The sequence below is a fragment of the Ranitomeya imitator genome, chromosome 6 (genome assembly GCF_032444005.1).
Source record: "Ranitomeya imitator isolate aRanImi1 chromosome 6, aRanImi1.pri, whole genome shotgun sequence".
NCBI lineage: Eukaryota > Metazoa > Chordata > Amphibia > Anura > Dendrobatidae > Ranitomeya > Ranitomeya imitator.
The window spans coordinates 212,038,212-212,056,519 of record NC_091287.1 but is presented as its reverse complement, the minus strand read 5'-3'; the positions used below and the strand labels follow the sequence as shown (position 1 = coordinate 212,056,519).

The following is an 18,308-nucleotide window of genomic DNA, read 5'->3' as shown; positions in this document are numbered from 1 at the left end:
TTTTCTGAAGTGTGAGACCTTGGAAATTAGATTTATCCAGTGTTCCTCTGGTAGGAAGGATCTTTGACCTTCTGAATCCAAGAGGACTCCGAGGAATTTCCTCACCTTTGATGGTGATAACTGAGACTTTTTTAGATTTGGAATCCAACCCAAAAGCTGTAAGATGTTCAGGGTTTTGGAAATTCTCTGATTGAGAACCAATTATTAACAGGTCGTCCAAGTACGGTACTATAGCGATGTCTTGGCTCCTGATATGGGCTACTGCTTCCGCCATGACTCTGGAAAACACCCTTGGGGCCGAGGAGATCCTGAAGGGGAGAACATTGTATTGGAAATGTAAGATTTTTTGGTTGAATTGGACCGCAAATCTTAGGTATTTCCTGTGACGAGGATGCATTGGAATATGGAAATAGGCATCCTTGAGGTCTATTGTTGCCATATATGAATGAGGAGCTATTAGAGGGATGGCTGTTTTTATTGACTCCATCTTGAACTTGCGGTAGGTTATGTATTTGTTGAGAGCTTTTAGATTTATTATAATCCGAGATTGCCCGGAAGGCTTTTTTTATCATAAAGATACGGGAATAGTGTCCTTCCCCTTGCTCGTTCACCGGGACCATGGAAATAGCTCTTGAGTCTAGCAAGTCCTGTATTCCAGCCATCATCAATTTTTGAGTCTCCCGAGATGACGGGGAGGTGACTCTAAAGATCCTGGGAGGAGGCGCATCGAACTCTATCAGTAGACCCTGTTGGATAACACTCACCACCCAGGGGCTGTTGGAGATATTCTGCCAACTGTGAACGAAGTTCGAAAGCCTCCCCCCCCACCGGATCGGAGTAATTGCTTTTCTTGTTGTGTTTGTTGGGGAATAAGGATGTTTTTAGGCTTCCCCTTAGCATAACTCCACCTCCCGGTTTTTCCTTTCACTTTACCCTGGGAGGGCTGGGGCTGGGAGGGTCGAAAAAAACGCTTCCTGGGAGGTCTCTGTTCAGGGAGGGTTTTCTTTCTGTCTGGGGCTTTCCCTAAGATGTCATCTAAAGAGGGCCCAAACACGTAGTCACCTTTAAAGGGAATGGAACATAGTTTTATTTTTAAAGTAACGTCTCCGCTCCACATTTTTAACCGGAGAGCCCTTCTGGCGGAGTTTGTCTGGACCAAGCATCTGGCGGCCACACGGATAGATTCCAGTGAAGCGTCTGCAAGGAACCCTGTTGCTTTGTGCAAGATAGGCAAGGAGTCCAGTACCTCCTCTCTCGGGGTACCCTGAGAGATGTGGCTTTCTAACTCCTCTATCCAACGGAAGAGAGAGCGGGCCACGCAGGTGGATGCTATATTGAATCTGAGGGCCGAGGTAGACATTTCCCAGGACTTTTTGAGAAGGCTCTCAATCTTCCTATCCAAGGGGTCCTTTAATTGGGAAGAATCTTCGAACGGCAGAGCCGTCTTCTTAGCCACTCTAGCCACCTGGACATCAATTTTTTGGACGCTCCATTTTATTGAGTCCTCATCAAGAGGAAACCGATGTTTAAAATCTGGAGGCGTTGTTAGCCGTTTCTCGGGCAATACCCATTCATTATTAATCATATCTATTATGCTTTTATGGACGGGAAACCCAGGTTGTTTTTCAGTATGTATACCGAACAGTTCGTCTTGTATAGACTGAGGAACGGATTCCTCTTTTAGCCCCATGGTGTTCCTCACTGCAGACACCAATTCCTCAATATATTCAGAGGAAAAAAGGTACCGTATATACTCGAGTATAAGCCGAGATTTTCAGCCCAAATTTTTGGGCTGAAAGTGCCCCTCTCGGCTTATACTCGAGTCACGGTAGCGGTGGGTGAGGGGGAGAGGGCGCTGAGGCATACTTACCTAGTCCCAGCGATCCTCGCGCTGTCCCTGCCGTCCCACGGTCTTCTGTGCTGCAGCTTCTTCCCCTCTTCAGCGGTCACGTGGGACCGCTCATTACAGAAATGAATAGGCGGCTCCACCTCCCATAGGGGTGGAGCCGCGTATTCATTTCTCTAATCAGCGGTGCCGGTGACCGCTGACAGGAAGAGGCTGCAGCACAGAAGACGGGGAGGAAGGCAGGGACAGCGCGAGGATCGCTGGGACTAGGTGAGTATGTTAGGCTACGTTCAGATTAGCTTTGTGCGCCGCTGCGTCGGCGACGCAACGCACGAAAAAACGTCGTGCGTCGTTTTTTGACGAAAATCGGACGCAAGAAAAATGCAACTTGTTGCATTTTCTTGCGTCCGACGCTAGCGTCAAAAACGACGCACGTGTCGGAAAACGCAACAAGAAAAACGCATGCGTCCCCCATGTTAAACATAGGGGCGCATGACGCGTGCGTCGCCGCTGCGTTTCCCGACGCAGCGTCGGGAAACGCTAATCTGAACGTAGCCTTATATTTACCTGTCCACGTTCCAGCCGCCGGGCGCCGCTCCATCTTCCCGGCGTCTCCATCTTCCCGGCGTCTGCGCTCTGACTGTTCAGGCAGAGGGCGCGATGACGCATATAGTGTGCGCGGCGCCCTCTGCCTGATCAGTCAGAGCAGAGACGCCGGGAAGATGGAGGCGCCGGGACCGGACGCTGGGAGCTGCAATCAAGAGAGGGGAGTATGTGTTTTTTTTTTTTTTTATTGCAGCAGCAGCAGCGGCCATGGCACAGATTTATGTGCAGCATCTATGGGGATATATGAACGGCACACAGCACTATATGGGGCATCTGTGCAGCATCTATGGGGCAATATGAACGGCACACAGCACTATATGGGGCATCTGTGCAGCATCTATGGGGCAGTATGAACGGCACACAGCACTATATGGTGCATCTGTGCAGCATCTATGGGGCAGTATGAACGGCACACAGCACTATATGGGGCATCTGTGCAGCATCTATGGGGCAGTATGAACGGCACACAGCACTATATGGGGCATCTGTGCAGCATCTATGGGGCAGTATGAACGGCACACAGCACTATATGGGGCATCTGTGCAGCATCTATGGGGCAGTATGAACGGCACACAGCACTATATGGGGCATCTGTGTAGCATCTATGGGGCAATATGAACGGTGCAGAGCACTGTATGGGGCATCTGTGCAGCATCTATGGGGCAATATGAACGGTGCAGAGCACTATATGGCACAGCTATGGGGAAATAATGATCTATTTTTATTTTTGAAATTCACCGGTAAATGCTGCATTTCCACCCTAGGCTTATACGCGAGTCAATAAGTTTTCCCAGTTTTTTGTGGCAAAATTAGGGGGGTCGGCTTATACTCGGGTCGGCTTATACTTGAGTATATACGGTATTTCCTAATTTCCGCAGATTTATGGGGTAACACATCTTCCCATTTGACAGAGGAAGACGTATAAGACCCCTCAGACTCTGACTCAGAATACTCCTGGATTTTCCTCTTTTTGGGGAGCGATGGACCAGGTGAGGATGGTGGTGGCGGTGGATGTGGGGCGAGTGTGGCCAAAGAGGTTTGAACCTCCTGCCTAACCAAGGAGCGAATTTCATCAATCAATAAAGGGTGTTCCGCTCGAACGATTTTATCCGTACAAGGTTGGCATAACTTTTTCTCCCAATCTAGTGGCATTTTCACACTACAGGAGGCACATTTGCATTTGGTAATGCTTTTAGGGCCAGGCTTGACTCCCTGCAATGAGAGAGGAAGCAGTGTAAGAAGGTATATTTAAATGTACCTTTAAATGGGACCCCCTCTGCCACACTTACTAGGGCTTGAGGAGCGCTGGGCTTTGCAGCTGCAGGGCAAGACGAATCCATGCTACAGCAGGCTTACCTGGGACGTCTTCGCAGCTTATATAGAAAATAAGTCCCCTGAGGAAGCCAACTTCGCGAAACGCGCGTTGGGGCCCTTTCTGCTGCCTGTCGAGGTTCCCCCTTCCCACATGGGTAAGTCACGGTGATGCTGGCTGCACGAGTGTGATTATATCTAGCATAGGGGCTGTAATAGTGGCTTATATGGGCTCCCTTTACACTTGTCCTTTAATGGTGGGATGCCATTTCTAGTCACTCTATGCCCACTCGTAGCACCAATATCTCTAGGGGTGTTCCTCCACAGGTAGTTGTTGTTTTTTGTTTTTGTTTTTATGTGGTTTTTCCTTGTTTTCTCGTCATGTTTTTGTGTATTCAGGCTTTTTAGCCATTCCCTGTATCCACAATGAGCCTTGTCTAATAAAAATGTTTCACTTTTTTTGATACTACTTCTAGACTCAGGGCTTCATTTTTACGTACACTTATATATGAGAGTATACTCCTGTTCGCTTGTAGGTTGTGCATATTTTGTGGAGTCGCGGCTGCGCTCTCATTTTGGTCCCGTCTCTATAGGACCATATACTCTCTATGTATATCCAGTATGTCAGTTCTTGTTAAACTTATATAGAAAATAAGCCTGCACCAGCGCGTGGCAATTAGCCGCCCCTCCCCCTCCGCAGTCCCAGGCAGGCGTGCGAGGATGCAGCGTGCCTCGCACGCCGTTCGGTGATCCATAGCGCTGCCCTGTGTCGCTCCTGTACAGGAGTGCCGACCCGGAAGTGGAGAGTCACCTGACTTCCGGGTCGCCGAACAGCGTGCGCTGGAGGGGGAGACGCCGGAGAGCTCAGGGAGGCCTCCAGGTGGGCTCACCGGCCAGCTTTGTCCCCGCAAGAGGACGCAGGAAGACCGGGAATGCGGTCCCAGAATCCAGAGGAGACGGGAGGCACAGCGCAGGAGGAAGCCACGGGGGGCCCGACCATTAGTGCCCGGCAAAGAAATAAAGAAACAGGTACACTGCTAGAGCCGCCGCTGCAGCGCACCAGGAACCTCTCCATGCCCCATGGGGGACAGGAAAGACACTGGTTAATGGGAGGTGGGAGGGGTTTTTAACCTCTTGTGCTTCCTGTCCCCCATTAGGGTATGGAGACAACCTCCTGGTGGTTGTCGTGGAAGGCTACTAGAGAAATACCAGATTTATATTGAGTTTTTATGTTTGACAGCTGTAACATACTAAAAGACGCTTTTTATTGTGAAAACTAGTTTTTGCATCACCATATTTTGAGAGCTATAATTTTTCATATTTCGACCGACAGTGAAGCGAGGGCTTGTTTTTTTTTGCGGGACGAGCTAACATTTTTATTGGTATCATTTTCAGGAACATGACAGATTTTGATCGCTTTCTATTCTAATTTTTAAGAGACAGAATTAACAAAAACCAACAATTCAAGAATTGCTTATTGTTTTTATACCGTTCGTGTGTACTAAAATTGGTAAGACATCTTTATTATTCGGGTCAGTATAATTACAGCGATATAAATGACGTATCTTTTTTTAAATGTTTTGGCGCTTTTTACACAATAAAAACTATTTTAATATAAAAAAATAATTATTTTTGCATCGCTTTATTTTGAGAGCAATACCAAATATGTGTACTTTTATTGTTCTTTTTTTAATATACATAAATAAATGTATTTATTGGAAAAATATATATTTTTTCTTTATTTGGGGATTTTTAACCTTTATTTTTTTCCTTCCCTTCCCGATGCTTCACTATGCCCCTGTCACTACTGACAGCGGCATCAGAGGGGTTAAATGCCTGCAATCGGTGCTAGCACCGATTGTGGGTATTGCTGCGGGGTGTCAGCTGTCACATACGATCGTCGCAGTGCTCAGCGTGAGGCCACGAGATTGTGCCGCTGTAGATATACTGCTCTTAGCGGGAACACACCTCCCGCAGAGCAGTATATGTACGACGCACGTCAGGAAGGGGTTAATGGCTAACTGAAAAGAGGACAACAATCAGCAAGCTTTCAAGATTACTCAGGTCTCTTCATCAACCTCAGAAAAACACAAAATATATGAAGAGTCACATTTATACAGAACAGGGAGTGAAACAGTACAGTAATAAGATGGGTGACAGGAAGCAGAACTATAAAAGTGGGAAAGGGAGAAACTGTTGTGGCAGTGACATGAAATTGCTTGGAAAGGCAACAGGTGATAAGAAATTGCTGACAGGTAATTCAGACAGAAGAGTCTTGGTGTACAAGCTTATGCTGACCACTGACACACTCAGAACAGGAATACATGTGTTAGATGGATTTATGTCTTTATACATCAAGTAAGTAATGTGCTCTTCAGATCTGATGGGGACAGCAGACCCCAATCAGAGGACAATACACACTCCTTATCTATGAAATCGTTCAATATTTACGGCCACAACAGTTTCACCCCTTCCCACATTGACAGTTCTGCTTCATGTCAATAGTCTTATTACTGCATTATCCCAGTGCCCTGCTGTGTTTAACGTCTTTATGACCTATAGGTCAAAGGCCGCACCCCCCTGTTTGATGCAAGCTCAGTTTTGCCAAATGTTTTTAGGCACATGACAGCTCATCTGATCAGCTGCCATGTGCCCCTAAGGCCGGCGTCACACTCAGCGTAAGACAATACGGTCCGTATATTACCGCCGTAATACGCTGAAAAGTCCCAAAAAAAAGTGGTCGGTAGCTCCTCCGTAGGCAGGGTGGGTCAGCGTATTTTGCGCATGGCATCCTCCGTATGTAATCCGTACTGCGTGTTTTTCTCGCAGGCTTGCAAAACCAACACACGGCTATACAAGGGATCCATGTGTTAAAAAAAAAAAAAAAAAAAATAAAAATAATACATACATATACAGTTAGGGCCAGAAATATTTGGACAGTGACACAATTTTCGCGAGTTGGGCTCTGCATGCCACCACATTGGATTTGAAATGAAACCTCCACAACAGAATTCAAGTGCAGATTGTAACGTTTAATTTGAAGGGTTGAACAAAAATATCTGATAGAAAATGTAGGAATTGTACACATTTCTTTACAAACACTCCACATTTTAGGAGGTCAAAAGTAATTGGACAAATAAACATAACCCAAACAAAATATTTTTATTTTCAATATTTTGTTGCAAATCCTTTGGAGGCAATCACTGCCTTAAGTCTGGAACCCATGGACATCACCAAACGCTGGGTTTCCTCCTTCTTAATGCTTTGCCAGGCCTTTACAGCCGCAGCCTTCAGGTCTTGCTTGTTTGTGGGTCTTTCCGTCTTAAGTCTGGATTTGAGCAAGTGAAATGCATGCTCAATTGGGTTTAGATCTGGAGATTGACTTGGCCATTGCAGAATGTTCCACTTTTTGGCACTCATGAACTCCTGGGTAGCTTTGGCTGTATGCTTGGGGTCATTGTCCATCTGTACTATGAAGCGCCGTCCAATCAACTTTGCAGCATTTGGCTGAATCTGGGCTGAAAGTATATCCCGGTACACTTCAGAATTCATCCGGCTACTCTTGTCTGCTCTTATGTCATCAATAAACACAAGTGACCCAGTGCCATTGAAAGCCATGCATGCCCATGCCATCACGTTGCCTCCACCATGTTTTACAGAGGATGTGGTGTGCCTTGGATCATGTGCCGTTCCCTTTCTTCTCCAAACTTTTTTCTTCCCATCATTCTGGTACAGGTTGATCTTTGTCTCATCTGTCCATAGAATACTTTTCCAGAACTGAGCTGGCTTCTTGAGGTGTTTTTCTGCAAATTTAACTCTGGCCTGTCTATTTTTGGTATTGATGAATGGTTTGCATCTAGATGTGAACCCTTTGTATTTACTGTCATGGAGTCTTCTCTTTACTGTTGACTTAGAGACAGATACACCTACTTCACTGAGAGTGTTCTGGACTTCAGTTGATGTTGTGAACGGGTTCTTCTTCACCAAATTAAGTATGCGGCGATCATCCACCACTGTTGTCATCCGTGGACGCCCAGGCCTTTTTGAGTTCCCAAGCTCACCAGTCAATTCCTTTTTTCTCAGAATGTACCCATCTGTTGATTTTGCTACTCCAAGCATGTCTGCTATCTCTCTGATGGATTTTTTCTTTTTTTCAGCCTCAGGATGTTCTGCTTCACCTCAATTGAGAGTTCCTTTGACCGCATGTTGTCTGCTCACAGCAACAGCTTCCAAATGCAAAACCACACACCTGGAATCCACCCCTGACCTTTTAACTACTTCATTGATTACAGGTTAACGAGGGAGACGCCTTCAGAGTTAATTGCAGCCCTTAGAGTCCATTGTCCAATTACTTTTGGTCCCTTGAAAAAGAGGACGCTATGCATTACAGAGCTATGATTCCTAAACCCTTTCTCCGATTTGGATGTGGAAACTATCATATTGCAGCTGGGAGTGTGCACTTTCAGCCCATATTATATATATAATTGTATTTCTGAACATGTTTCTGTAAACAGCTAAAATAACAAAACTTGTGTCACTGTCCAAATATTTCTGGCCCTAACTGTATGTATGTATGTATGTATGTATGTATGTATGTATGTATGTATGTATGTATGTATGTATGTATATATATATATATATATATATATATATATATATGTGTATATATATGTGTATATATATGTGTATATATATATATATATATATATATATATATATATATATATATATATATATATATATATATATATATATATATATGTATGTATGTATGTATGTATGTATGTATATATATATATATATATATGTATATATATATATATATATATACATACACACATACTGAGGACAACCAGCAGAGGGCGCCTCACCGCAAAATGCAGGTAAATATAGGTCATTGACCTACTTTACCTTCATTCCCCGGGGTTTTGCAGCCACGAACAACGTTGCACTAGCAAAGCTCGTGGCTGCAAAATATTTTAACCCCTTCAGATGGATTTACATCATTGGACGTTACAGATCTTCGGAAGGTAAGGATATTGTTGGTTTATTATTTTGACTTTGTTACAGATCGAGGGTCTTCAGTGAGTGGATTGAGCGTAGAATAAATTATTACAACAACCTTTGTGATTTTTTCATTAAAATAATTTTTAATAATGGGTGTGTGTTTTTAACCCTTTACTACTATTGGATTAATAATGGATAGGTGTCATAATTGACGCCTCTCCATTATTAATTTGGCTTAATGTCACCTAACAATAGCAAGGTGGCATTAACCCTTTATTACCCCATATCCCACCGCTACACGGGAATGGGAAGAGAGTGGCCAAGTGCCAGAATAGGCGCATCTTCCAGATGTGCCTTTTCTGGGGTGGCTGAGGGCAGGCGTTTTTAGCCAGGGGGGGGCCCAATAACCATGGACCCTCTCCAGGCTATTAATACCTGCCCTCAGTCACTGGCTTTACTACTCTGGCGGAGAAAATTGCGCGGGAGCCCACGCCAATTTTTTCCGCCATTTAACCCTTTAACCCCTTCATGACCCAGCCTATTTTGACCTTAAAGACCTTGCCGTTTTTTGCAATTCTGACCAGTGTCCCTTCATGAGGTAATAACTCAGGAACGCTTCAATGGATCCTAGCGGTTCTGAGATTGTTTTTTCGTGACATATTGGGCTTCATGTTAGTGGTAAATTTAGGTCAATAAATTCTGTGTTTATTTGTGATAAAAACGGAAATTTGGCGAAAATTTTGAAAATTTCGCAATTTTCACATTTTGAATTTTTATTCTGTTAAACCAGAGAGTTATGTGACACAAAATAGTTAATAAATAACATTTCCCACACGTCTACTTTACATCAGCACAATTTTGGAAACAAAATTTTTTTTTGCTAGGAAGTTATAAGGGTTAAAATTTGACCAGCGATTTCTCATTTTTACAACGAAATTTACAAAACCATTTTTTTTAGGGACCACCTCACATTTGAAGTCAGTTTGAGGGGTCTATATGGCTGAAAATACCCAAAAGTGACACCATTCTAAAAACTGCACCCCTCAAGGTGCACAAAACCACATTCAAGAAGTTTATTAACCCTTCAGGTGCTTCACAGCAGCAGAAGCAACATGGAAGGAAAAAATGAACATTTAACTTTTTAGTCACAAAAATGATTTTTCAGCAACAATTTTTTTATTTTCCCAATGGTAAAAGGAGAAACTGAACCACGTACGTTGTTGTCCAATTTGTCCTGAGTACGCTGATACCTCATATGTGGGGGTAAACCACTGTTTGGGCGCACGGCAGGGCTTGGAAGGGAAGGAGCGCCATTTGACTTTTTGAATGAAAAATTGGCTGCACTCTTTAGCGGACACCATGTCACATTTGGAGAGCCCCCGTGTGCCTAAAAATTGGAGCTCCCCCACAAGTGACCCCATTTTGGAAACTAGACGCCCCAAGGAACTTATCTAGATGCATAGTGAGCCCTTTAAACCCCCAGGTGCTTCACAAATTGATCCGTAAAAATGAAAAAGTACTTTTTTTTCACAAAAAAATTCTTTTAGCCTCAATTTTTTCATTTTCACATGGACAACAGGATAAAATGGATCCTAAAATTTGTTTGGCAATTTATCCTGAGTACACCGATACTTCACATGTGGGGGTAAACCACTGTTTGGGCACATGGTAAGGCTCGGAAGGGAAGGAGCGCCATTTGACTTTTTGAATGAAAAATTATCTCCATCGATAGCGGACACCATGTCGCGTTTGGAGAGACCCTGTGTGCTTAAACATTGGCGCTCCCCCACAAGTGACCCCATTTTGGAAACTGGACCCCCCAAGGAACTTATCTAGATGCCTAGTGAGCACTTTAAACCCTCAGGTGCTTCACAAATTGATCCGTAAAAATGAAAAAGTACTTTTTTTTCACAAAAAATTTATTTTCGCCTCAATTTTTTCATTTTCACATGGGCAATAGGATAAAATGGATCCTAAAATTTGTTGAGCAATTTCTCCCGAGTACGCCGATACCTCATATGTGGGGGTAAACCACTGTTTGGGCACACGGCAGGGCTCGGAAGGGAAGGCGCGCCTTTTAACTTTTTGAATGGAAAATTAGCTCCAATTGTTAGCGGACACCATGTCGCATTTGGAGAGCCCCTGTGTGCCTATGCAATGGAGCTCCCCCACAAGTGACCCCATTTTGGAAACTAGACCCCCCAAGGAACTTATCTAGATGCATACTGAGCACTTTAAACCCCCAGGTGCTTCACAGAAGTTTATAATGCAGAGCCATGAAAATAAAAAATAATTTTTCTTTTCTCAAAAATGATTTTTTAGCCTGGAATTTCCTATTTTGCCAATGGTAATAGGAGAAATTGGACCACAAATGTTGTTGTCCAGTTTGTCCTGAGTATGCAGATACCCCATATGTGGGGGTAAACCACTGTTTGGGCGCACGGCAGGGCTCAGAAGGGAAGGCACGCCATTTGGCTTTTTAAATGGAAAATTATCTCCAATCATTAGCGGACACCATGTCGCGTTTGGAGAGCCACTGTGTGCCTAAACATTGGAGATCCCCCACAAATTACCCCATTTTGGAAACTAGACCCCCAAAGGAACTAATCTAGATGTGTGGTGAGCACTTTGAACCCTCAAGTGCTTCACAGAAGTTTATAACGCAGAGCCATGAAAATAAAAAAAAAAAATTATTTTCTCAAAAATGAATTTTAGCCCGCAATTTTTTATTTTCCCAAGGGTAACAGGAGAAATTTGACCCCAAAAGTTGTTGTCCAGTTTCTCCTGAGTACGCTGATACCCCATATGTGGGGGTAAACCACTGTTTAGGCACATGCTGGGGCTCGGAAGTGAAGTAGTGACGTTTTGAAATGCAGACTTTGATGGAATGCTCTGCGGGCGTCACGTTGCGTTTGCAGAGCCCCTGATGTGGCTAAACAGTAGAAACCCCCCACAAGTGACCCCATTTTGGAAACTAGACCCCGAAAGGAACTTATCTAGATGTGAGGTGAGCACTTTGAACCCCCAAGTGCTTCACAGAAGTTCATAACACAGAGCAGTGAAAATAATAAATACGTTTTCTTTCCTCAAAAATAATTTTTTAGCCCAGAATTTTTTATTTTACCAAGGGTTACAGGAGAAATTGGACCACAAAAGTTGTTGTCCAGTTTCTCCTGAGTACGCTGATACCCCATGTGTGGGGGTAAACCACTGTTTGGGCACACGTGGGGGCTCAGAAGGGAAGTAGTGACTTTTGAAATGCAGACTTTGATGGAATGGTCTGCGGGCGTCACATTGCGTTTGCAGAGCCCCTGGTGTGCCTAAACAGTAGAAACCCCCCACAAGTGACCCCATTTTGGAAACTAGACCCCCAAAGGAACTTATCTAGATGTGTGGTGAGCACTTTCAACCCCCAAGTGCTTTACAGAAGTTTATAACGCAGAGCCGTGAAAATAATAAATACGTTTTCTTTCCTCAAAAATAATTTTTTAGCCCAGAATTTTTTATTTTCCTAAGGGTTACAGGAGAAATTGGACCGCAAAAGTTGTTGTCCAGTTTCTCCTGAGTACGCTGATGCCCCATGTGTGGGGGTAAACCACTGTTTGGGCACACGTGGGGGCTCAGAAGGGAAGTAGTGACTTTTGAAATGCAGACTTTGATGGAATGGTCTGCGGGCGTCACGTTGCGTTTGCAGAGCCCCTGGTGTGCCTAAACAGTAGAAACCCCCCACAAGTGAGCCCATTTTGGAAACTAGACCCCCCAAGGAACTTATCTAGATATGTGGTGAGCACTTTGAACCCCCAAGTGCTTCACAGACGTTTACAACGCAGAGCCGTGAAAATAAAAAATCATTTTTCTTTCCTCAAAAATGATGTTTTAGCAAGCAATTTTTTATTTTCTCAAGGGTAACAGGAGAAATTGGACCCCAGTAATTGTTGCGCAGTTTGTCCTGAGTATGCTGGTACCCCATATGTGGGGGTAAACCACTGTTTGGGCACACGTCGGGGTTCGGAAGTGAGGGAGCACCATTTGAATTTTTGAATACAAGATTGGCTGGAATCAATGGTGGCGCCATGTTGCGTTTGGAGACCCCCTGAAGTGCCTAAACAGTGGAAACCCCTCAATTCTACCTCCAACACACCCCTAACCCTTATCCCAACTGTAGCCGTAACCCTAATCACAACCCTAACCCCAACACACCCCTAACCACAACCCTAACCCCAACACACCCCTAACCCTAACCACAACCCTAATTCCAACCCAACTCTAAGGCTATGTGCCAACGTTGCGGATTCGTATGAGATTTTTCAGCATCATTTTTGAAAAATCCGCGGGTAAAAGGCACTGCGTTTTACCTGTGGATTTACCGTGGATTTCCAGTGTTTTTTGTGCGGATTTCACCTGTGGATTCCTATTGAGGAACAGGTGTAAAACGCTGCGGAATCCGCACAAAGAATTGGCATGCTGCGGAAAATACAACGCAGCGTTCCCGCGCGGTATTTTCTGCACCATGGGCACAGCGGATTTGGTTTTCCATATGTTTACATGGTACTGTAAACCCGATGGAACACTGCTGCGAATCCGCAGCGGCCAATCCGCACCGTGTGCACATAGCCTAATTCTAAAGGTATGTGCACACGCTGCGGAAAACGCTGCGGATCCGCAGCAGTTTCCCATGAGTGTACAGTTCAATGTGAACCTATGGGAACCAAAAATCGCTGTACACATGCTGCGGAAAAACTGCACGGAAACGCAGCGGTTTACATTCCGCAGCATGTCACTTCTTTCTGCGGATTCCGCAGCGGTTTTAGAACTGCTCCAATAGAAAATCGCAGTTGTAAAACCGCAGTGAAATGCGCAGAAAAACCGCGGTAAATCCACGATAAATTGGCAGCGGTTTAGCACTGTGGATTTTTCAAATCCGCTGCGGAAAAATCCGCATAGGACCAGAATACGTGTGCACATACCGAAACCCTAACCCTAGCCCTAACCCTACCCCTAACCCTAGCCCTAACCCTACCCCTACCCCTAACCCTAGCCCTAACCCTACCCCTAACCCTACCCCTAACCCTAACCCTACCCCTAACCCTAACCCTACCCCTAACCCTACCCCTAACCCTAACCCTAGTTCTTACCCCAACCTTAGTGAAAAAAAAAAAAATTCTTTATTTTTTTTATTGTCCCTATCTATGGGGGTGACAAAGGGGGGGGTCATTTACTATTTTTTTTATTTTGATCACTGAGATAGGATATATCTCAGTGATCAAAATTCACTCTGGAACGAATCTGCCGGCCGGCAGATTCGGCGGGCGCACTGCACATGCGCCCGCCATTTTGGAAGATGGCGGCGCCCAGGAAAGAAGACGGACGGACCTCGGGCGGCCAGGTAAGTATAAGGGGGGGGAGATCAGGGCACGGGGGGGGCGTCGGAGCACGGGGGGGTGGATCGGATCATGGGGGGGGGTGGATCGGAACACGGGAGGGAGGATTGGAGCACGGGGAAGGATTGGAGCACGGGGTGAGGGATCGCTGTGCGGGGGGGGTGGATCGGAGCACGGGGGGGGGTCGCTGTGTGCGGGGGGGGGATCGGAGTGCGGGGGGGTTTGATTGCAGCACAGGGGGTGTGATTGGTGCACGGGGAAGCGGACAGGAGGACGGGGGAGCGGAGCACAGGACGGAGGGGAGCGGACCACAGATCGGGGGGCTGGGGGGGCGATCGGAGGGGTGGGGTGGGTGCACATAAGTGTTTCCAGCCATGGCCGATGATATTGCAGCATCGGCCATGGCTGGATTGTAATATTTCACCAGTTTTTTAGGTGAAATATTACAAATCGCTCTGATTGGCAGTTTCACTTTCAACAGCCAATCAGAGCGATCGTAGCCACGAGGGGGTGAAGCCACCCCCCCTGGGCTAAACTACCACTCCCCCTGTCCCTGCAGATCGGGTGAAATGGGAGTTAACCCTTTCACCCGGCCTGCAGGGACGCGATCTTTCCATGACGCATATGCTGCGTCATGGGTCGGAATGGCACCGACTTTCATGACGCAGCGTATGCGTCAAAGGTCGGGAAGGGGTTAATTTAGTAGATAGAACCAAATTTTGCACATACACACTACTAACATTAGTAGTGTGGAATATGCAAAAAAAAAAAAGGTGATATGAGATGGTTTATTGTATGTAAACCATGTCACAAATCATGTCGGGTTTAGGAAGGAGATAGCAAAAGCCGGTAATTGAATTACCGGCTTTAAAGCTATCTAGCGCTGTATGAACTAATAATATATATACATATGTGTCTCACTGATATATATATATATATATATATATATATATATATATATATATGTGTACACATTTATTCTACCTATTCTAATGTAAGCTGTCAGTGTGATTTTACTGTACACCGCACTGAATTGCCGGCTTTTCTCTCTAACACCGCTGCGTATTTCTCGCAAGTCACACTGCTGGTCCGTGTGTAATCCGTATTTTTGGGGCTTCCATAGACTTTCATTGGCATTTCTTTTGCGCAATACGGTGACAAACGCAGCATGCTGCGATTTTCTACGGCCGTAGAAAGCCGTATAACATAGATCAGTAAAATACGGCAGATAGGAGCAGGGGCATAGAGAATAATTGTGCCGTTTGTTTTGCGAGTTTTACAGACGTATTTTCTGCGCTCTTACGTCCGTAAAACTCGCAAGTGTGACAGCGGCCTAACAGTTGCAGGGGGGTGAGGGGAATTGAGATTCACCCCCGGCTGATAACATGTTGAATGCCGCTGTCAATCTCCGACAAGCCCGTGATGGAAGCGCGTCACTAGCTCTGCCCATCGGCACACCTGTCACATGATTATGGGGCACCGATGGGTTGAAAGGACAACAAACATGCTTCCATACCGAGGATCAATAGAAATGTATTGAAGGCAGTGATTCCGCATGGTTCAGTGAACATATGCGGGTTTACCTGCGTTCAATAAACCGCAGCACTTTGGAAGCAGCGAATATACACATGATTTAATGCAGTGCCGTACATGTATGGCACTGTAACGGTGCGATGGATGTCGAAGAGGTTTAAGGCTCAAACTTTGAGGATCAACCTTGTAGATTTTGTCCTTGGTGGATTTGAACCCAGGGCCCCAGAGCTGCAATAACTACTGTGCCACCACGCTGCTTTTATTTTCCCATATAACTGCTCCTTTTGCTTTGGGATCAGTTCTGTTTTTCCATGTTACACATTTAATTTATAGACTAGTTTTAATAATTTATATAATAATACTTTTCATTTGGCGAGAGAGGGGGGCAGAGCTGTTGAGCAGAAGGTCATTCCCCCTTAAGTGATGGTGGCCTATCCATCAATCACTTCACCCTGCAGCCAATCAGTTGCCAAGTCACTGAAGAGACCACTGGAATATTGGTGCTGGAGAGTGGGGACTTAAGAAAGATCCCAGCGCTCTGGTAATTTGAAAAAGCCATGGAAAACCTGCTTAAGATGACACTGACAATTGTGGCGCCTGCATAAATGGTACACGGAATTCATGAGAGCAGAGGCATCATTTAGGCTCGCAGATACCCCCATACCTTTCTACGCCTCCTTTCTTCATCATCTACATGTTTATCCTTCTCTTTCTCTGACTTCTTTTTCTTTTTCTTCTTTTTTTCCTTATGACGCTCTCGCTGCTCGTGATCTGAACGATCATCATAGTAACTAGAATCATGGCCAGATCCAGACAATTCAGTCACTTCACTTCCACCAACTTTAAGAACCAATTTCAGAGGCTTTTCTGAAGGTTTCCCCACGTAATCTGAAATGATAGAAACACATAACCTGTCACAGACCGGGAGACAGTGTGTGCATGGAGGCCAAATGACCTGGTAGCGTTGTACTGTGGGTCAGTATGGTAATGGCGATACACAATTTTTATACAGCATTTTTTAAACACAAATGATAACGGCTTCTAAAAAAGAATTTGACTTTGTCACAATTGTTTCCACCATTTCGGCAGTCAACATATGGGGCAACTCATATTTGTTCAGACAAATACAGATCCAGCAATACAAAAGATGCAAATTGTTTTTAGCTTTTGTGATTTATGTTTTTGGAAAAGGTGAATGCTTAAGGCTACGTTCACATTTGCGTTGTGCGGTGCTGCGTCGGCGACGCAACGCACAACGCAAACCAAAACGCATGCAAAACGCATTGTTTTGTGACGCATGCGTCTTTTTGGCATGATTTTGGACGCAAAAAAAATGCAACTTGCTGCGTCCTCTGCGCTCTGACGCGTGCGCCAAAAAAGACGCATGAGTCACAAAACGCAATGCAACACATGTCCATGCGCCCCATGTTAAATATAGGGGCGCATGACGCATGCGTCGCCGCGGCTGCGCCCGACGCAGCCCGGCAGAACGCAAATGTGAACGTAGCCTAACACTGGACTTCAAGTGAGTAATGCCGTGCCAGTCAGGTGACACCCCGCTTTGGCACCTAAACATCGCAGCAGATGGGCAGGAAAAGGGGGTGGTCATTCCTGACAGCAGCATGTAAAGTGCTACAGTATAGCATTGCAATGGGAGATAGATCCAGATGTAGCAGTCGGTCTGTGGTGAGGGCCACATAGCAATAATGGAGCTCTCCTACCATACAAGCACCCACGGTCAATGTCCACAGCAGACGGTCACCTTTTGAACTGCCCGCTCTAAGATCATGTTCACACTTGTTGGATTTCCATATCGCAAACCTGATACAATTGCTGCATGCTCTGCGGCAGACAGTCAGATTTCTGCAGCTTTCTGTCCAGCATCCCGTGGGCCCCCGACAATACACAGATCACATCGTCAGCACAGGCTTCTCTCCCCAGTAACAGCTGGAGGCCCCTACGGTCAATGTAACAGGCCAAGGGCCAAATGCTAGACACAAGCTCCTTGGATTGTATGACAGAACTCACTCTGAACACTCACTTAACCCCTTCCCGACCCATGACGCCACGTAGGCGTCATGAAAGTCGGTGCCAATCCGACCCATGACGCCTATGTGGCGTCATGGCGGGAATGCTTCCCTGCGGGTCCGGTGACCGGGGTCATTCAAATGTCACCATACCCGCAGGTGCAGGGGGACCTGTACTTCACCCCAGGGGGGGTGGTTTTGCCCCCCCGGGTCTACGATCACCGCTGCTGACCTTTTTTTAACCCCCTCCAGCTCTGATTGGAGCTAGCGTCCATGTGACGCTAGCACTCCAATCAGAGCTGGAGGGGCGGAGAAAAACAGTGTCTGCCTCGCTCCTCAGCTTCATCCCATCCGTGGAAGCTGAGGAGCGAGGTGCCCGACTGCTCACCTGCCCCCCCAGACACCGCGATCGCCGCTGCTGCACACCTCTTCAGAGCGCCGCCGCCGTATTCCCCACTGCTACCGCCAGTACCACCGCTGCTGCTGCTGAGGACAGGTACCTCCCCTCTCCTGTCCTCCACTCCCCCCAACGTCCGCTCCCTCCCCCCTGCCCCACCCCCCGATCACCCCCCTTTATCACCTGCTCCTGCTCTACTT

The 18,308-nt window shown here is 45.9% G+C and overlaps 1 protein-coding gene across 6 annotated transcripts in view; it reads right to left on the bottom strand.

The window, feature by feature from the left end:
* Positions 1 to 18,308, bottom strand: part of BRD9 (bromodomain containing 9) — a 243,300-nt gene that overhangs the window by 209,117 nt on the left and 15,875 nt on the right. For all 6 annotated transcript variants that reach the window (XM_069730459.1, XM_069730455.1, XM_069730457.1 and 3 more), the window contains exon 2: positions 16,349 to 16,572. In XM_069730459.1, coding sequence (XP_069586560.1) covers positions 16,349 to 16,572 — 224 coding nt within the window. The remainder of the gene's footprint in view (positions 1 to 16,348; positions 16,573 to 18,308) is intronic.